The 18,652-nt window shown below is 47.6% G+C and overlaps 1 protein-coding gene and 1 long non-coding RNA gene across 4 annotated transcripts in view; one reads left to right on the top strand and one right to left on the bottom strand.

The window, feature by feature from the left end:
- Window positions 1-483: 483 nt before the first annotated feature.
- LOC125523068 lies at window positions 484-2,811 on the bottom strand. The gene is made up of 2 exons (XR_007290092.1): window positions 1,756-2,811; window positions 484-1,406 (listed from the first exon to the last, which is right to left on the bottom strand). It is a non-coding gene; the product is annotated as an uncharacterized LOC125523068 (long non-coding RNA).
- A 2,324-nt stretch (window positions 2,812-5,135) lies between these two features.
- The window catches only part of LOC125525873 (glutamyl-tRNA reductase-binding protein, chloroplastic), a 36,650-nt gene continuing 23,133 nt past the window's right edge, over window positions 5,136-18,652 (top strand). The window contains exons 1-4 of one of the 3 annotated variants that reach the window (XM_048690878.1): window positions 5,136-5,578; window positions 6,499-6,579; window positions 8,916-9,020; window positions 15,919-15,966. In XM_048690878.1, coding sequence (XP_048546835.1) covers window positions 5,207-5,578; window positions 6,499-6,579; window positions 8,916-9,020; window positions 15,919-15,966 — 606 coding nt within the window. In that variant the 5' untranslated portion in view covers window positions 5,136-5,206. The remainder of the gene's footprint in view (window positions 5,579-6,498; window positions 6,580-8,915; window positions 9,021-15,918; window positions 15,967-18,652) is intronic. The other 2 variants (XM_048690879.1, XM_048690880.1) reach the window with 2 other exon arrangements.

The following is an 18,652-nucleotide window of genomic DNA, read 5'->3' on the forward strand; positions in this document are numbered from 1 at the left end:
TTCTTAAGGTAAACTTGTTTAACTTATGTATGTATTCAGATATTGTTGCTTCCGCTGACTCTTGTGTATTCGAACTTATGTATTCGAGCCCTCGAGGCCCCTAGCTTGTAATATAAAGCTTGTATTATTTTAAATTTGTGTCCAGAGTTGTGTTGTGATATCTTCCCGTGTGTCCTTGATCTTGATCGTACACATTTGCGTGTATGATTAGTGTACGATTGAATCGAGGGCGTCATAACTACCACTATAAACAAATATAAGAGCGTTGAAACGTTCTTATACTAGATGATACCCCGCGCGTTGCTGCGGGATATTGTTGCGGGATGTTTGACTGATAATTTTTAGATATTGCATCAAAGTATGAATGTGATAATTTTGGCAATATTGAGTAGGTTACTTTCTGTGCAATCAAAACTAAAATACAACTCTTGAACTATCGGCAATTTTGACTCTTTACGAAGCTCAGTAATAGTGGTGGAACAGTTAATGATCAAACAGAAGGATTTCTTGTTGCGCAATTTCCCTCCTGAAATACATGTGAACGAAATCCGAACATAAAATCACTGCCCCTAAATACCTATCATGTTTTGGCTCAATAGTATAACATTTTAATCAAGAATGAACTTGGCCAGCCAGCTTCTTTCTGCTTAGACTCAAATTAGCCAATATCTTGATAACATGAATAACAGAAGAGAAACTATAGCCCTTAGTGGAATAAGCATGAAAACTTAACTTGCGAAGGACAAACAGAATGCAAGATGAAAAACAAACACAACATGAAGCGATAAATTATGTGCACTTTCAGGTTACAACATTAAGTGACACCGTAGAAGAATGCAAGCAAATTATAGAGAAACTTTCAGCACACAATTACCTACAAATCTTTGCATATAGTGACTTTGACACCATCAGAGTAAAAGCAATATCGTCTTACCAGCTGAATGGCACCCATGAATGACTGCTACTATTGGCACTTGAGATTGCTAATAATTTGCAACCATCATTATTAGAAGACAGTGAACTGAGATACTAATACACTACAGCCATGTAGATGCAACTAACATTCTCAATACAGAACATCTAAACCTTCCTCCCTCCTAAAAGAACATATATGTCAAGTCAAGTTAATAAATATTTTATGAAATGCAAGTGAACGGAAAACATGCTTAACAAAAGTATATACCGTTCTGTAATTAAAAGGGCTTCAAAGTTGATAACAGCATACCTCTCGAAGCTAATCCAGTAAGAGGGCTTCAGGTTACAGAAAATCCTTACATTATTATATGTCACAATATAACTTCTCAGTGTTTAACCATCCATGGTGGAAAACAAGGATATACATGATAACCCAATTGTTTGAAGTACATGGATGTTCATATGTGCCATGAATCGACCGTCATGGATTTCTACCAAAGAAAGGTGCAATAAATTGTGGTAAGGTAGCTAATATAAGGCCATACATGCATATGCTAATTTTGCCTAATAGGAAGAAGAAAACCAAAAGAAATATGAAATATTCTATTAAAATGTAGAATTCCAGCAGCTCCGACTCGATTTATATTATGTGATACATGAACACTGCAATTGCTATAGATAACACGAATTCTTGTTGATCAATATCTCTAGTACAAAATCGCTATATCCCGAACTGTAAGTGTGCATATCAAACTGAATGAAACTATGACGGCTTGATGAATAGATGAATCAATCAGTCAACGTGTTTTCTCCATAAGAGCATGAAGTATACAACATTACCTTTGTACTGTACTTGATTCTTTGGTCCTTCCGCTATATTATCCTAAGAATTATTTTGCTATCACCGGTGTCTCCCTGTCATCATCCTCTAAAACAGCAATCAGCTGATAAGACGTCAAAACCATGGTAATAAAATTATTTGCTTTTGTAGGTTATTGTTGTGATTAACCAAGAATTAAGCAAACACAATTAGTTGCTTGTTTCTAATTGAACTACAACAATGAGGACTTTGTACAAAATACCATGGCAAAAGTTCTGAACACAACATCTTCAGAAAAACACAGTACAGTATTCTCACCTTATCAAATGCTGGATGCTCACAATTCTATTCTACGACACCCAGCAGATTTTGGATGAAAATTTCCAATGATGCAGCAGAACAAAATCTCATATATTTCTCACCTTTTCTTTGGGCTGCATTGAAGCGAAATTTGGAAGCTCGGGAAGGGAGCGAGGCCAGCTAAGCTCGGTTGCAAAAGGGGCTGGCACAACTCCTCACTTCAGAATTTGATGATGGCAGGAGTCATCCCTCTCCTTGTCGTGCTTCCAGCGATCGCGGGGGTCGGCATGGTTGTCTGCTAAGATTATTGGACAGGACAATTCCGCTCTGTTTTCGCCACGTAAGGCGGGATATGGTGGGGAACACACCCGCTGGGCTCTCTCACCAATGTACCCGGATCGAGGAAGGTGCAGTCTGCGGCGGGGTGTGGCCTGATGCTGTCACCGGTGGGAGGAGGAATCCATGGCTACGAGCAGCGACGCCAACAGATCAAACATGACCACTGAGGAGGAGGTCGCTGCTCCTAGCCGGCGCTCCACCTCGGCACCAGTCTGCACCTTGACCTCTCCGCCTCATAGCTCTGATGTGATCAATTGATCGCTAAATAAAGAGATGCATCCCTTCCACTGCCACGATTTAATAAATAATTTGGAGAAGATGAAGTGGGGGAGAAGCCATGAGGTTGCGATTCGGAAGCAGAGGAGGCGCTGCGTTAAGAAAGAGGTCACGGGCGTGGGGAAGAGGATAGGTGTGATGGGAAATCTCTCGGGGAAAAACGTGCGATGGCTGAGAGGACAGAAAAAATAAAAGAAAAAATTGATGAAGTGGCAGATTAGCTGAGGTGGATGGCTACATGATTATTGCTGATGTGGATAAGTTGCATGTCAAGAGAAATATATTAGTGGGGATGAATTGTTTAGGTATTATACTCCCTCCGTCCGGTAGGGCTGCAAACGAGTTGAGTTCGAGCGAGTTCGTGTTCACTCAGCTCAACTCATATTAAAATTCAAGCGAGCACAAACTGAGTGAGCTCATGATCGAGCTGTAAAACATGACTCATGCTCAGCTTGTAACGATCTTGAGTCGATCTCGAGCTAGCTTCGAGCTAAATGAGATGGTGAAAATTATAAATTTATGACTATCTCGTCATTCTAGGGAGGGCTCATCTTGGTATTTTGGGCCAACTAGCAATAAATGGTGATCTTCATGGACAAAAAACAAGAAAATGAAGGTGCATATGTTGGGAACTTTTTCCAAAGACAATAGGATATTTAACACATAGTCGATCACGTATCATAATTAGGCCTAAATCTCAGCTACACTTAAATAAGCTTACATGTTTGCTAGTAAATAAAATGAAGAAAATTCATGAACATCATATATGGTAACAAATTATCTTATTTTCATTTAATATGTGGCATTATCATTTAACATAATAATATCATGTTGAGTTATCGAGCTAAAATCGAGCGAGCTAATATTGGCTCAAGATCGGCTCATTTCTCGGTCGAGCTACATAAAGTGTTCAAACTCAGCTCGTTTCTTTTCGAGTCGATCTCGAATCAAGCCAAAAAAACGAGTCGATCTCGAGCGGCTCATGAGTCTCGAGCTTTTCTTGCAGCCCTACCGTCCGGAAATACTCGTCGGAGGAATGGATGTATCTAGGTATATTTTAGTTCTAGACTAGATACATTCATTTTTATGCATTTCTCTAACAAGTATTTCCGGACGGAGGGAATAGATTTGTTTATGGAGGAAGTAATAAAAAAGGAAAACGCTCGCTTTCCGCCGACTAATAACGCGCAGGCATCAGCCGCCTCCCCTGCCAACCACGTGTCTAGGCGGGAGCCCACTGCAACGTCCTTATTTTTTCCTGAGCTCACCCGCCGCCGCGAAACCAACCAACACGTTGCTCGTTTTGTCTGCTCTTTCTTTCTCAGGCTACACATACGCCCACTGTCGTATGCTACTGATTTGTTTATAATTTCTTAGAATGGAGACACACTGCCATGCCATGTACTAGTAGTTAGTACTGGCTACTAGTACCTTTTTTGTACGTAAAAAAATAGATACGGTGTTATGTTCACTGCCATGCCATGTACTACCTTTGGAACAAGTTTCTGCAACAACGGTGTTGTTGCGGAACGACGACAGCGAACGACGACCGTACCAATGCGCGACGCGACAGGAGATATTATTGCAATTTTTGTTGTTGCAATTTTTGCAACAAGGATCTTGTTACAGAAAATTAGATACGGCGGGAGGTATGTTTGCAATTTTTGCAACAAGGGTCTGGTTGCAAAAAATTAGAGAAGAGGTTTTGCAAAAGCTGACTTGTTGCAAGAAATTAGGGAAGAGGAGGTTCATAACAAAGCCCGTCTTACAAGAAATTAGAGAAGAATAGGTTTCGCAACAAGAGGGTCTTGTTACAGAAAATCAAAGAAGAAAAAGTTTTACAACAACAAACTTGTTGCAGGAAATTAAAGAAAAGGAGGTTTCGCAACAAAGGTCTTGTTGCAGGAATTTAGAGAAGAGAAGATTTTACAACCAGAATATTGTTACAGAAAATTAGAAAAACAAAACGGACCGTTTGCTTCACACTATCGGAGGAAGAAGCGCAACAACCGGCTTGTTGCAATTCGGGACGCGCATGATTGGGGGAGATCTGATGACTAAGGGCCTCTTTGATTCATAGGATTGTCAAAATGAAGGAATAGAAAAAATGCATGAATAGGGTGACATGTTCCATAGTATTCTACAGGATTTGAAAGAATGTTTGATAGCATAAAAAAACAAAGGAATTCTACAAAGAGGTTTAAGTGGATGGAAATTTTCCTTCAAAATGTAGTACAAATGGATCATATGGAAAAATTCCTAAAGATGCCAATTCTACGAATCAAACAAGTATCACAGAAAAAAATTTTAAGGGTTTAAATTCTTTAAAAATCCTATGCAATTCCTTTAAATCAAAGGAGCCCTAATTCAGTGTTTATCGGATGGGATGAGAGGTGGTTGATATTTTAGCGCTTTCCGTCAAGGGACGCGTAGCGTCGCCCAAAAAGGAAAACGCTCGTAATTTCGTTGGGAAAGAATGTTTGGAGACCTATTCTACCATCTCACCCCCTACAATATCCCCACGAAATCTCTACCCAAACGTTCTCCAATTCCGCCATGTCGTTGACATCTCCTTCCCTCCTCTCTTCGCCGCTCCCCTCCCGCGGCGCCCTCGTCTTCAATAAGCCGTCTGCTTCGTCGCTCGCAGTCTCAACGGCGAGGCGTGGAGTCCGGGTGGTCGCAGAGGCCGCGGCGGTATCGTCCCCCGCATCGTCGGTGTCGGCACAGCGGACCCAGCCGTCGGCAGCCGAGGTGGCGCGGACGGTGGTTGAGCTCGCGCCTTCCGGGACGCTGTCCGTCGTGGGCGCCGACGGTTGGCCGCTCGGTGTCGGCGCTCGTTTTGTCGCCGACGCCGCTGGCGCGCCCGTGCTCTGCCTAGCCGCAGCGGGAGTGACCGTGCCTGATGCGCGGGCAAGTTTTCACGTTGAGGTGAGGGAATGCGGCAGTTCGACTTCATCATAGTCGAAGACGCCACCGTGCTATGCGCCAATTAAGACCACCAAAGGCCCGTGGGAATAAAATGTGGGTTAAGATATAATTTCCCCACTAGTAGTACACCGAAGTCATGTTGTTTTCGGAGGCTCCTAGTGTCCATGGTGCTCATTTTGCGATGAATATCGAGCTAGAGTTCGGAGACGCAGTTGTGTGCCCTTAATCAGAACTACATAACTATTTCTTTTTTGGAAAGACAACACTTGATCGAAGATTATATGTTTTGTTGTTGTTGTTGTTGTTGTTGTTGTAGAATTTCTCTGATGAATATAATCGGTTTTTGTCGCTGTTAATTGCACTGTGACTGAAAAACAAGAATTATGATCCTTCCAGAGGTTTGTCTTGATGTTTTTTTTTTCGTTCCCTTATATTGAAGTATATTTGTTCTGTCATCTGGTGTTGGATATAACTAAGAGATGTTTTGCAGTTGAAACTTTGACCCTATGAATTTCCCGTGTCAGTTTGGACTTTGATGTGTTAGATTCTTGTCATTTTGAGAATGTTCCCACATTGTAGGGTGTCCAGTGATATTTGATTCATTCTACTTATCACTTTTGGTCTGCTATTGGTAGCCGTGTAGCTGTGGTGAATTTGTTCCTCAGATCTCATTCTTTTGGAATGTGAAGTGATCTCTTGATTTATGTATTGTTGTTGAACCAATGGCCAAATTCCCAACTACTTTACTGCTTTCGATTTTATTGCTGCATTTCACGATAAGCACTTTTTTGTTTTGCTTCATTGTGGTTCGTAAGTTTGTTACGAAATCATATCGGGCCCATAGTCTAACTTTGACATCTAAAGTATGTATCATCTTCATATTATACTCACCGTTTTTTCTTCTACTTTTGGTGCTGCAGTTTCGGCAAAGTGGAGCCAGGACACCACAATGTACTTTTCTTGGTGCCTTGACTAAACCTAGTGATAAATATGAGCTGAAGGTAAGAAAATTATTTTATCGCATCTTGCCAAGGAGATTTTCGCATTGCACTTGTGAACTATCAGTTGATTACATAAGGAGTTTTCTGCTCTAGAAGTATGGGCTTACATACTATGTTGGGCACAATAATGTTATGGCGTGGTTGCATCTCGGGCCTCCTCTTCCTCTTCCTTTGGGCCTCCTCTTCCTCTTCCTTTGGGTGACACGTGCGACGCCCCAAAGCCTACCCGCCGCCGGCATCCCCCGCCCCTCTTTCCCCCTCATTGTTGCTGGAGGAGGCCGCCGGGCAAAGCCCGCACTGATGACGGCGGCCGCGGGGCGTTTCTTAGCTCGTTGCAGTTGCCGATGGACTTCCTGCGTCGGTGAATGTTGTTGGTTGTGGCTGCACGCCCCCTAGTCAAACGCCCCTAGTTCACCTCTCCCCGCCTTGGATGTAACCCCAAAATCACCACGCCGCTGCCTCCGCCTCTCTCCACCCCAGATCGAAGGGCGGGAGGCGTGGACTCGTCGCCGGGGGCAGCCGCGTGGCTTGCCGCGCGGCGTCACTTGTGGTGGCTAGGGTGAGCGGCGGGCCTTGCTTTGGCGGTCGTGTCTACCGATGGCAACATCAGGTCGACCGGCTAACCGACACGAGTCTCGGGGCCCCCGCTGCCTCCTTCCTTCCCCCTCTCTCATGTCCCTCCTCGCCTTGGGAAGCATGATGGATGCAAAGGAGCAACCTTTTTCCTGGTTGGCTAGTAGTGGTCGGCAGATCCAGGGGAGCATGGTGGCTGCAAAGGCCCCTTGCCGACTGAGCGGAAATCGACGACGGTGAGTAGTCAGCCAATATTTAGCTTAGTTGGTTTGAGGAGGTTTCTTACGGCTGTCAGGACAAGAAGAACAGTGGTTCGGTCCACGACCGGTGAGAGATCGGCGTGGGTAGGCGATGTTGGAGATGCTCCTGGCATGGTAACTGCCTTAGGTAGCTGCGTCGTCTCGGTGCTCGACTGGAGGCGGGCTTCGTTGGTGCTCTGACATGGTGATTGGCAGCGTGTCGCGAGTGTTCGGCGATGCGTGCCTTATTACCTTGCCCGTTGCGCCCGTATTCACGCAGCTAGTCCTCTTCCCTCGTAGTCTTCGTTGATTTTTACTTGGCACGGCCGTGGGTGTTGTTGTGTGTGCAAGCATCATACCACATATCTGGGCATCCTTGTTGTGGATCTGGGATGGCTAGTGCAAGGGCCCTCTAGCCACAGGTTGGCTCCTAGGGATGGCGTCGTGGCTGGTCCGTGCTCATCTTTGATGCGTGGCGTGTGTTGGCCTCTGTTGGCGGGGTGGCGGCCATACATGTTATCTAGCGAGCGTGATTGTAGGTAGAGATTGGATCTTGCTGTTGTGACTTGGCAGGGTTGTTGTTGATGCATGAGTTGTGGCCATGGTGCTCCGAGAAAAGCCATGCATGACCTTTGTCTGTGCCAATGTCGACGCCTTTGGGCGTCGTTTCCTCCTTGGCGTAGTCGTTGAGTAGCCCAAGTCCACCTCCGTCCCTTGTGGTCTAATCCTGGGTGAAAACCTAGATATGGCTTGTTGGATTGGATGCCGACAGCATCGCCGATGTCGCTCCCTCCCTTGAGGTGTTGTTTTTGGTTGTCTGACCCTAGGTTGACGAACGTGCTCGTAGGTCTGCCTGCATCACACCCGCACGAATACCATGGATGGCATGGCTAGCAGATTGCGGAGAATCCCATGTCATGGCATCTTGGTCACATAGGGGCACTCGATGGATCTTGACTGACGGCTGCTGGCAGATGTGTGGTGGTGTGGCGTTCATAACACAAGTGGCATATGGTGTTACCGTGGCCTCGACACCCGTGGCGGTGTGTGGCCAGTGGTCTGCGACGTCATCAACTATGTCGCCTCAAATGCAAGAGCGACCTAATTCTGCCCTTCTTCGCAGAGTCAGATGCTCTCTTCTCGTGTTGGGGGTCTCTGTTCTGTGCGCTTGTGTGGATGACATCCAGTTGTAACGCATGTTTTGCGACAGTCGATTGTGTTCTTATCTTGAGTGGTTGGTTGTTTCGGCCTAGTGTTAGGCTTGCAATTTGTTACTCTATTCTATTGAGCCGCAAACCTTGCGTTTTCTCGAAAATAATGATAATGTTATGGCGTATTTGAACGAGCAAATCGAACTGCTTGGCCGTGATTCTGGACTCTTCCTGAAAAAGTTAGCATTTAGTTTATTTGGAATGTTTCTGTTAGTTCTAGTCTCTCAAAACTTAATGCATTATGAACGGCAGATTGTTCAGTTCTTGTGTAGTTGGACTAATGGCTTGTAATGTGCTGAACTGAATTACGCAGAAGCTGTCTACTAGGTGGGAAACCAAATTTGGGGAGGAGATAGATGAAGATCGTTTGTATCTAATATCTGTAGAGCGGATCTTGCACATGGAAGACTTCAACGAGGTAGATCACATTTATTTCTTCTAGTACTTGGGTTTTCGCATATTCTGATGTTAGTAAAGGGAGGGTCCTTAGTCTAGTACTACTAGCATGTTTGTTGTAACAGTCCCAGTTCTAAACTTGCTTAGATCTCCCTACTTCGACCTAACCCCATATGGGTAGCAACTGGGTTGCGTTTTAGTCTGGCTTCACGCAGAACAATTGGTCGAGAGTTACTACCATTGGATGGCTGAGCTTATATGTTTGAGTATGACTTTTCTCCCTAAGAAAGGTGGACTAATCCCTACAACTGCACACATATTGTGGGACTGTGGCCACACGTGGACCGAATCCTGGACTAAACATTGGTGATATAAACCGCATAGGTGGCCTGATCTTCACGATTTGGAGGTGGATTTGAGGAAGCAACACAAGAACAAGGGTAAGCAAAGGGGAAACAACACCTAGGACAAGATCTACAAATCTGAAGTCAATACGAGAGATGCATCTTAGATCCAAGAACAACTAAGGAAATAAAGGGTAACAAGGGTGGTTATTCCCTAATCCCTAGGAGATATAGATGTCTTGAGAGATAGTTCTTCTCCAACTTCTAAGATGACCAAAGCGCTCTTAAGATCTAGTTTATGCTTTGCTAAATTCTAGAAAATGAAGGAGGTACGAATTATATAGGTCCTAGGGAACGAGGCATAAGTCAGGGGTACAAAGGACATTCCGATATTTACTCGTAGGCAGACTTGTGGGCAAGAAGGGGGGTGGGGGGTTGCACACGGGTCCCATGGGCATGGGGTGTCCAAAGAGCTTATGGCTTGACCCTGTGGGCATGGGGGTGCAGGACCCCGTGCGGAGAGCTTTTGCTCACTTTTGAACAATGGGTGCCGTCTTCTTCTCCTCCTCCTTGTTGCTCCTTTTGTACTTGGCAAACCTTCCTCACTTTCCCTTGGAGGTCCTCATTTTGCCTTTTGGAGCCGATAGCGCAAAGTTGTCCTGATGTTTCGATGAGATAGTAACTATTGATTTCTGTGGAGTCAACTTCGACGATTCGACTACAAACATGCGATGATGTTGCGCCTTAGTAATCGCTAAACCAACTCCGAGAGGTTATTGACCATGTCGGACCACGATCAACCTGACCACGAAGCTCTATTCCCGGCAAGCAATCGAAGAACAAGCAAGAACTAAGATTTGCAATCTGAATTTTGTAAATAAAAGATAATGATTATTGATGAAAGTTGGGGTTCTGTATGGTCTTGGCATGGTTGTTCGACACAAACAAAGTACATAAAGTTGCTATGGCTAACTTTTAACTAAACAAAACCCAAGTCTAAACGATACCCTAAGGGCTGTATTTATAGTGAGACAATAAAGAATTTCATCCACCCTTGACAAGGTGAGACTAAAATCCTTTCTAAGTCGTTTTCCCTACCAATACAGACTCGAAAACAACCTATGATATGGTATTTCGAAATTACATGGGACTGGCCCAAAAATAAGGTGGCGCAACACCTATAGAAAACTATGGATGAAAATCATGAAGTGACATCTTGTATATTGTGTCCAAGTCTTCATACGTCATTATGGCAGCTTCAAAATCATGTCATCCCCACTTGAAGCTCCACTCTTGTTCCTTGTGCGCGCGTCTTCATCTCCATGCTTTTTTTTTTAGAACGAAGACGCCGGAGGGGTCCGGCTTTAAATTAATAAAGCCCACAAACAGGCAGAATCCAACAAGTTCAACACAGAACAACATAAAGTAAAGTGGCCACAGCCAAGGTACGTTACATGCTACCGGCCAAAGCCTGCGAGGAAATGGAAATAAGCTGCAGCGCGCAAACGGCCAATCCAAAAGACTGCAACCAACGGCAAGCTAGTGGCGGGCGCCAATCTGGATCAAACGATCCGCTCCATAGCCTCGGTTATCCGGTCCGCATCACGCCGTTTCCCCAACGGCGTCCATGTCTGAAGGAACAAGTGGCATTTGAAAATAATGTCAGCCGGGTGAGAAGGAAATTTGTGCTCAATAGTCATCTTGTTGCGTGTAGTCCAGATGGTCCACAGCAAAGCACCCACACAACTCCACAACACACGCCCAAAACCGCCCCTATGAGCGACAAGGATAGCACGAAGGTCCGAAGCCGAGAGCGGGTTTCAATTCTGATCAAAAGCCTCCCTAACCGCACTCCAAGCAAAGCGGGCAAGGTAGCAGTTAAAAAAGATGTGGTTGGCATCTTCGTGCTGTCCGCATAGCACGCAAGAGCCATCGGAAGGCCCGTTCCTAAGAGCGATGTTATTAGAGGAGGGCAGGCGGTCACGAAACATTTGCCATAAGAAAATTTTGATCTTTAGGGGAATAGATGCTTTCCATAGCCCCCTAGCTATGTCCAGGGTCGGTCCCTCGGTCAGTTTGTTGTAAAGGGATTGGACAAAGAACTTCCCAGAGCGCGAGAGGGCCCAGGAGACCGAGTCGGCCTCAGGGCGGAGGACCACTCCCTCCAGAGCAGCAACAAGCCCATCCCAACAGGCTCGTTCGTTAGCGAGGATGGGTCTTTTGAAGGAGACAACGGGCGATTGAAGCGAAGCGCGTCAGCCACAAGTATATCAATGTTAGTGACTAATTGGTAGGCAGCGAAATGACTCCGCCATAAGGGTTCCGTGCCAAACCAATGGTCTAGCCAAAATCGCGTTGAGGTACCGTTGTTGACGCAGAACTTGGCTCCTAACGTGTAGGCTGGCATAACTTTCTGGATCCCATTCCAAAAAGGTGAGCCCTTAACTTTGGAAGTGAGGAAATTCCCATCAGGAAAGTATTTGGCGCGAAGAATGTCCGCCCAAAGCCCCTGCTCGTTTTGGGAAAGTTTCCAAATCCACTTGGTGAGGAGCGCGACATTCATGAATTTGGAGTTAAGGATCCCAAGGCCCCCGAATTTCTTTGGGCGGCAAAGCGCGGCCCATTTGATCAGGTGGTACTTCTTTTTGATCCCAGTTCCTTCCCAAAAGAACTTGGACCGGGGGGTATCGAGCTTGGCATGAACCCCATCAGCCAGCAAGAACATGCCCATTGTGAACAGAGGGAGGGAAGAGAGGCTGGAGTTAGTCAGGATCAGCCCGGCTGCCGAGGAGAGGAACCGGCCGCGCCAAGGGCTAACCCGGTTCGCCACCTTGCCGTACAGGGGTTCCCATTCAAGGATAGAAATGTGTTTATCCGAGATAGGCAGGCCCAAGTACTTAATTGGAAAGCTCCCTAGCTTGCAATTAAGCAAGTTGGCGATACGGGCAGCGAGGAGAGGGTCCAACCCAATGGCAATCACCTCGCTCTTAAGGAAATTAATCTTAAGGCCAGAAATGATTTCGAACGCAAGGAGAATGAGTTTGATTGAGGCTACACTATGATCGTCAGGCTCAAAGAGCAGTAAGGTGTCATCCGCATATTGAAGGTGCGTGAGTCCACCCGGGAGAAGGTGAGAAACAACACCGCGGATGTGGCCGGCGTCCTTAGCCTTATGAACCATGGCTGATAGGGCGTCCGCAACAAAGTTGAAGATCAGAGGCGAGTAGGGGTCCCCTTGCCTGAGGCCTCGTTTGTTGCGAAAGAAGTTCCCAACCTCTCCGTTGATCGACACAGCAGTCTGGCCTCCCGAGACCAGGTGCATGATGCGGTGAACAAAGCCTTGCTTGGATCCCTTTCGAGTCAGGACCTCGCGAGTGAACTCCCAGTTCACGCAGTCGTAGGCTTTCTCAAAGTCGAGCTTAAGAAGCACGGTCGGCTGCCCAGTGCGTTTAAGCTCGTGGACAATCTCCTGCAACACTACCGGCCCTTCGAGAATGTTGCAGCCTTTGAGGAAACCGGACTGACTATGATCGATAACACGCTGCGCTACCGGGGCAAGTCTGGTCGCATAAGCCTTAGAGCAGATCTTGAAAGGCACGTTAATAAGAGTGATGGGACGGTACTGCTTAATAGTGTCGGCCCCTTTGACTTTGGGGATGAGGCTGATGACACCAAAGTTGAGGCGCGAAACGTCTACCGTACCTAATGCAAAACCATTAATAATCTCGTAAAAAAGGTCTTTAAGCGCAGACTAGAAACGGCAAAAGAGCGCGACCGACCAGCCATCCGGGCCAGGCGCAGTGTCAATCTTCATTGCTCCCACCGCTTCGTCGATCTCCTCCGTGGAGAAGGATAGGGCCAAGAAGTCGTTCTCGGCTTGCGACACACGAGCATCTTCTCCCCAGAAGTCGGCCCGGAGTTGTAAGGGCTTGTGACGCCCTCGATTCAATCGTACACTAATCATACACGCAAATGTATATGATCAAGATCAAGGACTCACGGGAAGATATCACAACACAACTGTAGACACAAATTAAAATAATACAAGCTTTATATTACAAGCCAGGGGCCTCGAGGGCTCGAATACATCAGCTTGAATACAAACGAGTCAGCGGAAGCAACAATATCTGAGTACATACATAAGTTAAACAAGTTTGCCTTAAGAAGGCCTGCACAAAAGCATCTACGATTGAAAAGGCAAGGCCTCCTGCCTGGGAGCCTCATAACTACTCCTGGTTGTCGACGGTCTCCACGTAGTAGTAGGCATCGACGGTGGCATCCGGCTCCTGGGCTCCGACATCTGGTTGCATCAACCGGAAAGAAGAAGAAAGGGGGAAAAGGGGGAGCAAAGCAACCGTGAGTACTCAACCAAAGTACTCGCAAGCAATGATCTACACTACATATGCATCGGTATCAATGAAATGGGCTGTATCTGTGGACTGGACTGCAGAATGCCAGAAGAGAAGGGAAAGCCTAGCCTATCGAAGACTAGCATCTTCAAGCAGCTCCAAGCATCTTGCAGCATCAGAAGAGATAAGAGTAGCATAAAGTAAAGTAGTAGTAGTGTTAACAACCTCGGCCAGAGATCCTTTCTCTGACTCCCTGCGAGAAAGCAATCCCAAAGCCATACTATCCAGTTATCACCTCAAGTATGTAGTTCTAGTTGTGTCGATCGGGATACAACTCCAAGTGTCCGTTACCATAGGACAGGCTATCGATAGATGTTTTCTTCCCTGCAGGGGTGCACCAACTTACCCACCACGCTCGATTAACTCCGGCCGGACACACTTTCCTGGGTCATGCCCGGCCTCGGCCAAACAATACGCCGCAACCCGACCTAGGCTTAATAGAGAGGTCAGCACGCCGGACTAAACCTATGCCCCCAGGGGTCATGGGCCATCTCCCCGGAAACTCCTGCACGTTGCGTACGCGGCCGGTGAGCAGGCCTAGCTACCTCCTTCAAAAAGGCAGGTGCTTACCAGTCCAACCCGGCGCGCGCCGCTCAGTTGTTGACGACTATTAAGCTTCGGCTGATGCATACGACACAGAACGCCCATACAATGCCCATGTGATGGTTAGTGCTATCAGGCCAGAGGCCCCTCGGATCAAATATCCAAACCGTTAGTGTGTTGGTAGTGCGGTCACGAGCAGAGACTCACGAAAGATGTGACCTCGTCGCCTCGTCTCGAGTACTTGCGGCAAGGGCTAAGAATGCCCGGCCACGCCTCGTAAGTATCTCGCGGGCACCTTCCAGGTCAACCCGACTCCACCTCACTCGCTATTAAGCTCGCGCGGGTACCCCTCAGGGCCGACCCGTCTTTAGTAACATGGTTCAGTGTAAAGTTATAGTAACCATAGTAACTGTGTGTCTAACACCAAGGGGAAAACCCGAGGAATCACCCTCGGTGAATTCCACTCGATGTAATCATCAAGGTGAACGTAAGAGGATCCACCCTCGAGGTTCACACTTGAGGGGTTGCACGACAGAGCCGTATCGGAAGTGGTTAAGGAGGAAATCACCCTCGATGACCACGACCGGATAGCTACACTACAGAGATCTCATCAGGAGTGATGTATGAGGTTCCACCCTCGGCACTCGATGGTAATTCTGCAAAGTCGAGCAACAAAAGGGGAAAGTGATGTGCGGTGTCTGGGCCTGGACGTCGATCACATTGATCGAGTCATCGAACACAAAGCAGGGCAACTGGGACAAGGTGGGGGTCACTGATGGATCTCTAACCAACCTATACTAAGCAGTTTAGAATAAGCAGGTAAGGTATGAAAGCAGGTAACAAAAACAGGCTATGCATCAGAGTAGGATTATACATAAAGCAGTAGCAGTTCTAATGCAAGCATGAGAGGGAAAGAAATAGGCGATATCGGAATGCTCAAGGGGGGGGGGGTTGCTTGTCTGGAAGCTCTGCTGAAACGGAAGAAGGGTCGTCGGAGACGTAGTCGATCGCAGGGGCAACATCGGTCTCGGGGTCTACCGGAGAGAAGAGGGGGGGGGGGAGAAACAGTAAATACATAGCAAGCAAGTACATAACAGGACAATAGGCAGAGTTAGACGTGTTCTAACGCGGTGCTACACGTTACCGGCAAAGGGGATAACATCTGGGCATTTTCGGACAGACGAACCGGAGGGGGAAAATTCGATGTTTGCTATGCTAGGAATATGTGACAGATGAACGGACCGTGTAGTCGGATTTGTCTCGTTGTTCTAAGCAACTTTGATGTACAAAGTATTTTCATCCGAGTTACGGTTTATTTTCTATGATTTTTCGAAGTTTAAACAAATATTATGAAATTCCTGAAGATTGGCTAAGTCTAAGAACTGCTCGGTTTTTGAACATTACTTAGCTGTTTTTCGGAGGCTATAGCTGTTGTTCTGTACATCCTATGATCTTGTGCCTTACATCAATTATGAGCATTTTTCTGAGATCTACATGTTAGTAACACCTTCCTCCATATTAGAGTTCATTTGCTTGATCATCAACAGCTCTAAAGTAGCTATTATTATAAAGCTGTTTTTCAGTTTTCCAGCTAACAGAACTTACCATTTTGTGAATTTTATAGGATTTAATCCGCGCATCAAATGGATTTGGTCCAGTGGGGTATATTGAAGTTTGTCAAGTGTACTTCCTTCACATATTATTTTTACTCATGTTAACAATTGTTTTGCCGGAGTTTGAGGGCTATCTAGAGGGTTAACCATCGTAGAATTAGAAAAGCTAGCTAGCGCTACAGTAACTTTCAGTTACTGTAGCTGCAGCAGTACAGGCAGAGCAGCGACAGTAGGCAGCGAGCAGCATCGGCAATGGGGAAGCAGGGGCAGCGCAACGGCGTGGCGCAGGCGCGGCGAGGCTGGCCGAAGGCGGGCGAGGCCGGAGCCACGCACACACTGCACGCACCATACACACAGCGTACACCACACACGGCTCATGGCCATGGACATGGCCATGGCCATCTGCAACAGCAGCAACAGGCGGGAGCGGCGGCCGGGTCGCGTGGGTGCGGCCACGACCCACGAGCAGGGGCGCGCGGGCCAGCGCGGCTGCGGCCAACGGTGAGCGGAGACAGACGGGCGCATGGGCGGTCGGGGCGAGGTCAGGGTGTGGTCAGCGCGCACACGCACGGGGAGCGGAGCTCTCGTCATGGCGGCGAGCGGCGGAGCGGACGCCAAAGTTCGGCGTTGGTGGTTACGGCGATGTGGGGGCATGTCAAGCGACGCGGGGAGCGGGGTTGGGCTCCTACGAGCTTGGGCGCGAGCTCGGGCTACGGTGGTCACGGCGGCGAGCTCGTCTACGGCAATGAGTACGGCCATGACGTGGTCAACGACTACGAGCGCGGAGATGGGCAAGGGAGTAAGGGGAGAAGGAGTGGAGCTCACAACGCCCCTGCAGATGTGCAAAGCGGGCTTGGGGGAGGCTCGGTGTGGGCAGACGGCGGCGGATCGAGCGGCAGGGTTGCGGTGGCCGTGGCGTGGAAGACGGTCGCGGGTGTCGTCGTTCAGGCGTCTTGGCTCCGATCCAGCGATGAAGACGATGAAGGCGGAAGCTGCGGCTCTCCTGGACATCCTCCGGTGGCACGGAAGCTCGATGGCCACGATGATGGCGAAGGCGATGGCGACGACGTCTCGGGCACGTGCGAGGTGGACGGAGCAGAGCGTGGGAAAGAGGAAGAAAAGATCTTGGGAGTCCAGAGCGTCGGTGCTGGTCTTCTTATCCCCTCCAGGCGCCCTGTAGCGACACGATGGCGAGAGGGTGTGGCGGGAACGACGTCCTGGCTCGGGCGTCATGGACAGCTGGAGGGAGAGGTTGGGGGCGACCTGGGAGCGGGCTGGGCCGGCACTGTCGCTGAGCAGGCCTAATTGCACAGTAGCTTTAGTCCTTGTCTTTTCCCTTTCCTGCTATAATTCTCAGGCACTGTTTTGCATTTCCTTTTAGTACCAAATGAGTTTTGTTTTGAACAAAACTTGGCACATAAATCTAACACAAAACCTTGATATGGAACAAAAAGATTTGGGGTCAAAAGGAGTTGTCTAACTCTTTTTTTTTGAAATTGAAAAAGCCAAAATAATTGATGTTGGACCACTAAATTAATTCCCATGGGCATCTCGGGAATTTAACAGAGGTTGTTTCAACATGACAATGATCAGGGGAATTTATAGGATAAGGTGAACATTTTAGTTTTACTGATTGAAGAAATAAATATTTGATTGGCATTTTAAATTTGAATTTGTGTTTGGTTTGAAACAGAGTGAGGATTAGCAACTTAATTATGACGACATGGCATCATTAGGCAAGATATTATTGTAGCATGATACTGGGGTTGTTACAGGGCTTCTCCTCGGCTGTTCCCAACAAGTTGAGGAAGAAACCATAGATGTGGGCCGAGATCTCGGCCTGACTAACCAACAGCCCTTGATCGGATTGAAGTCTCAAAATCGAGCACTTCCGTTTACTTCCGTTTATGGCCGTTGGCAAAGGCGTGGAAATATCCCGTATTCGCGTTGTCCTTGGTGATCCACTTGATGCCGCCCCTACGGCGCCAGTATTCCTCCTCCCTAAGGATAGCAAGCACCTGGTTTTCAAGAGTGTAACGGTTGGCCCATTCCGCTTCCAAGAAGGGTCTGGTATCAGCTTGAGCGTCTAGGGCTTTAATTTCGGCGATAATAGCATCCCTAGCGTGCTTCGCGTCACTCCCGTGGTTTGCACCCCACCCACGGAGGAAACCACGGAGGGCACCGGCCTCGAAATCCAAGTGTCAAGAGGACCCCTGGAGCGGCCGACCGCAGCTCTTGCACGCTCCCAGCGCGCAATGAGCAAGGGGCCGAAGCCCTCAACCTCAAACCACCCTGTTTCAAAGTAGAAACGAGGGCTGCGCTTGATCCGGTCCTCCCTCGAGGCCAAAATCAGCGGCACGTGGTCCGACCCAATGCGCGTTTCTGCCACCAACGTACACATGGGGAAGAGCACTTCCCAATCGGAGGTCACAAAGACACGATCGAGAACACTACGCACCAGGAGAGTTGTTTGTTGGTCCACGTAAATCTAGCACCTGTCCTAGCAATCTCCCGCAGGGCACATGCCACGATAGTATTATTTAACAAGTTCACTCTAGGCCAGTCGATATCGTGGTTGTTCTTATCCGCTCCCGAGCGAGTAAGGTTAAAATCGCCCCCAAGGACGATGGGGATATTGGCGGCTTGTTTGGCCCCAACCAAACTTTGGATTTCACCCAAGAAACAAAGGAAATCCTGTGTTTGATCGTGACTGAAATGAAAAAAAATACCCGCATCCCAGCTTAC

Source organism: Triticum urartu, chromosome 7 (genome assembly GCF_003073215.2).
Source record: "Triticum urartu cultivar G1812 chromosome 7, Tu2.1, whole genome shotgun sequence".
Taxonomy (NCBI): domain Eukaryota; kingdom Viridiplantae; phylum Streptophyta; class Magnoliopsida; order Poales; family Poaceae; genus Triticum; species Triticum urartu.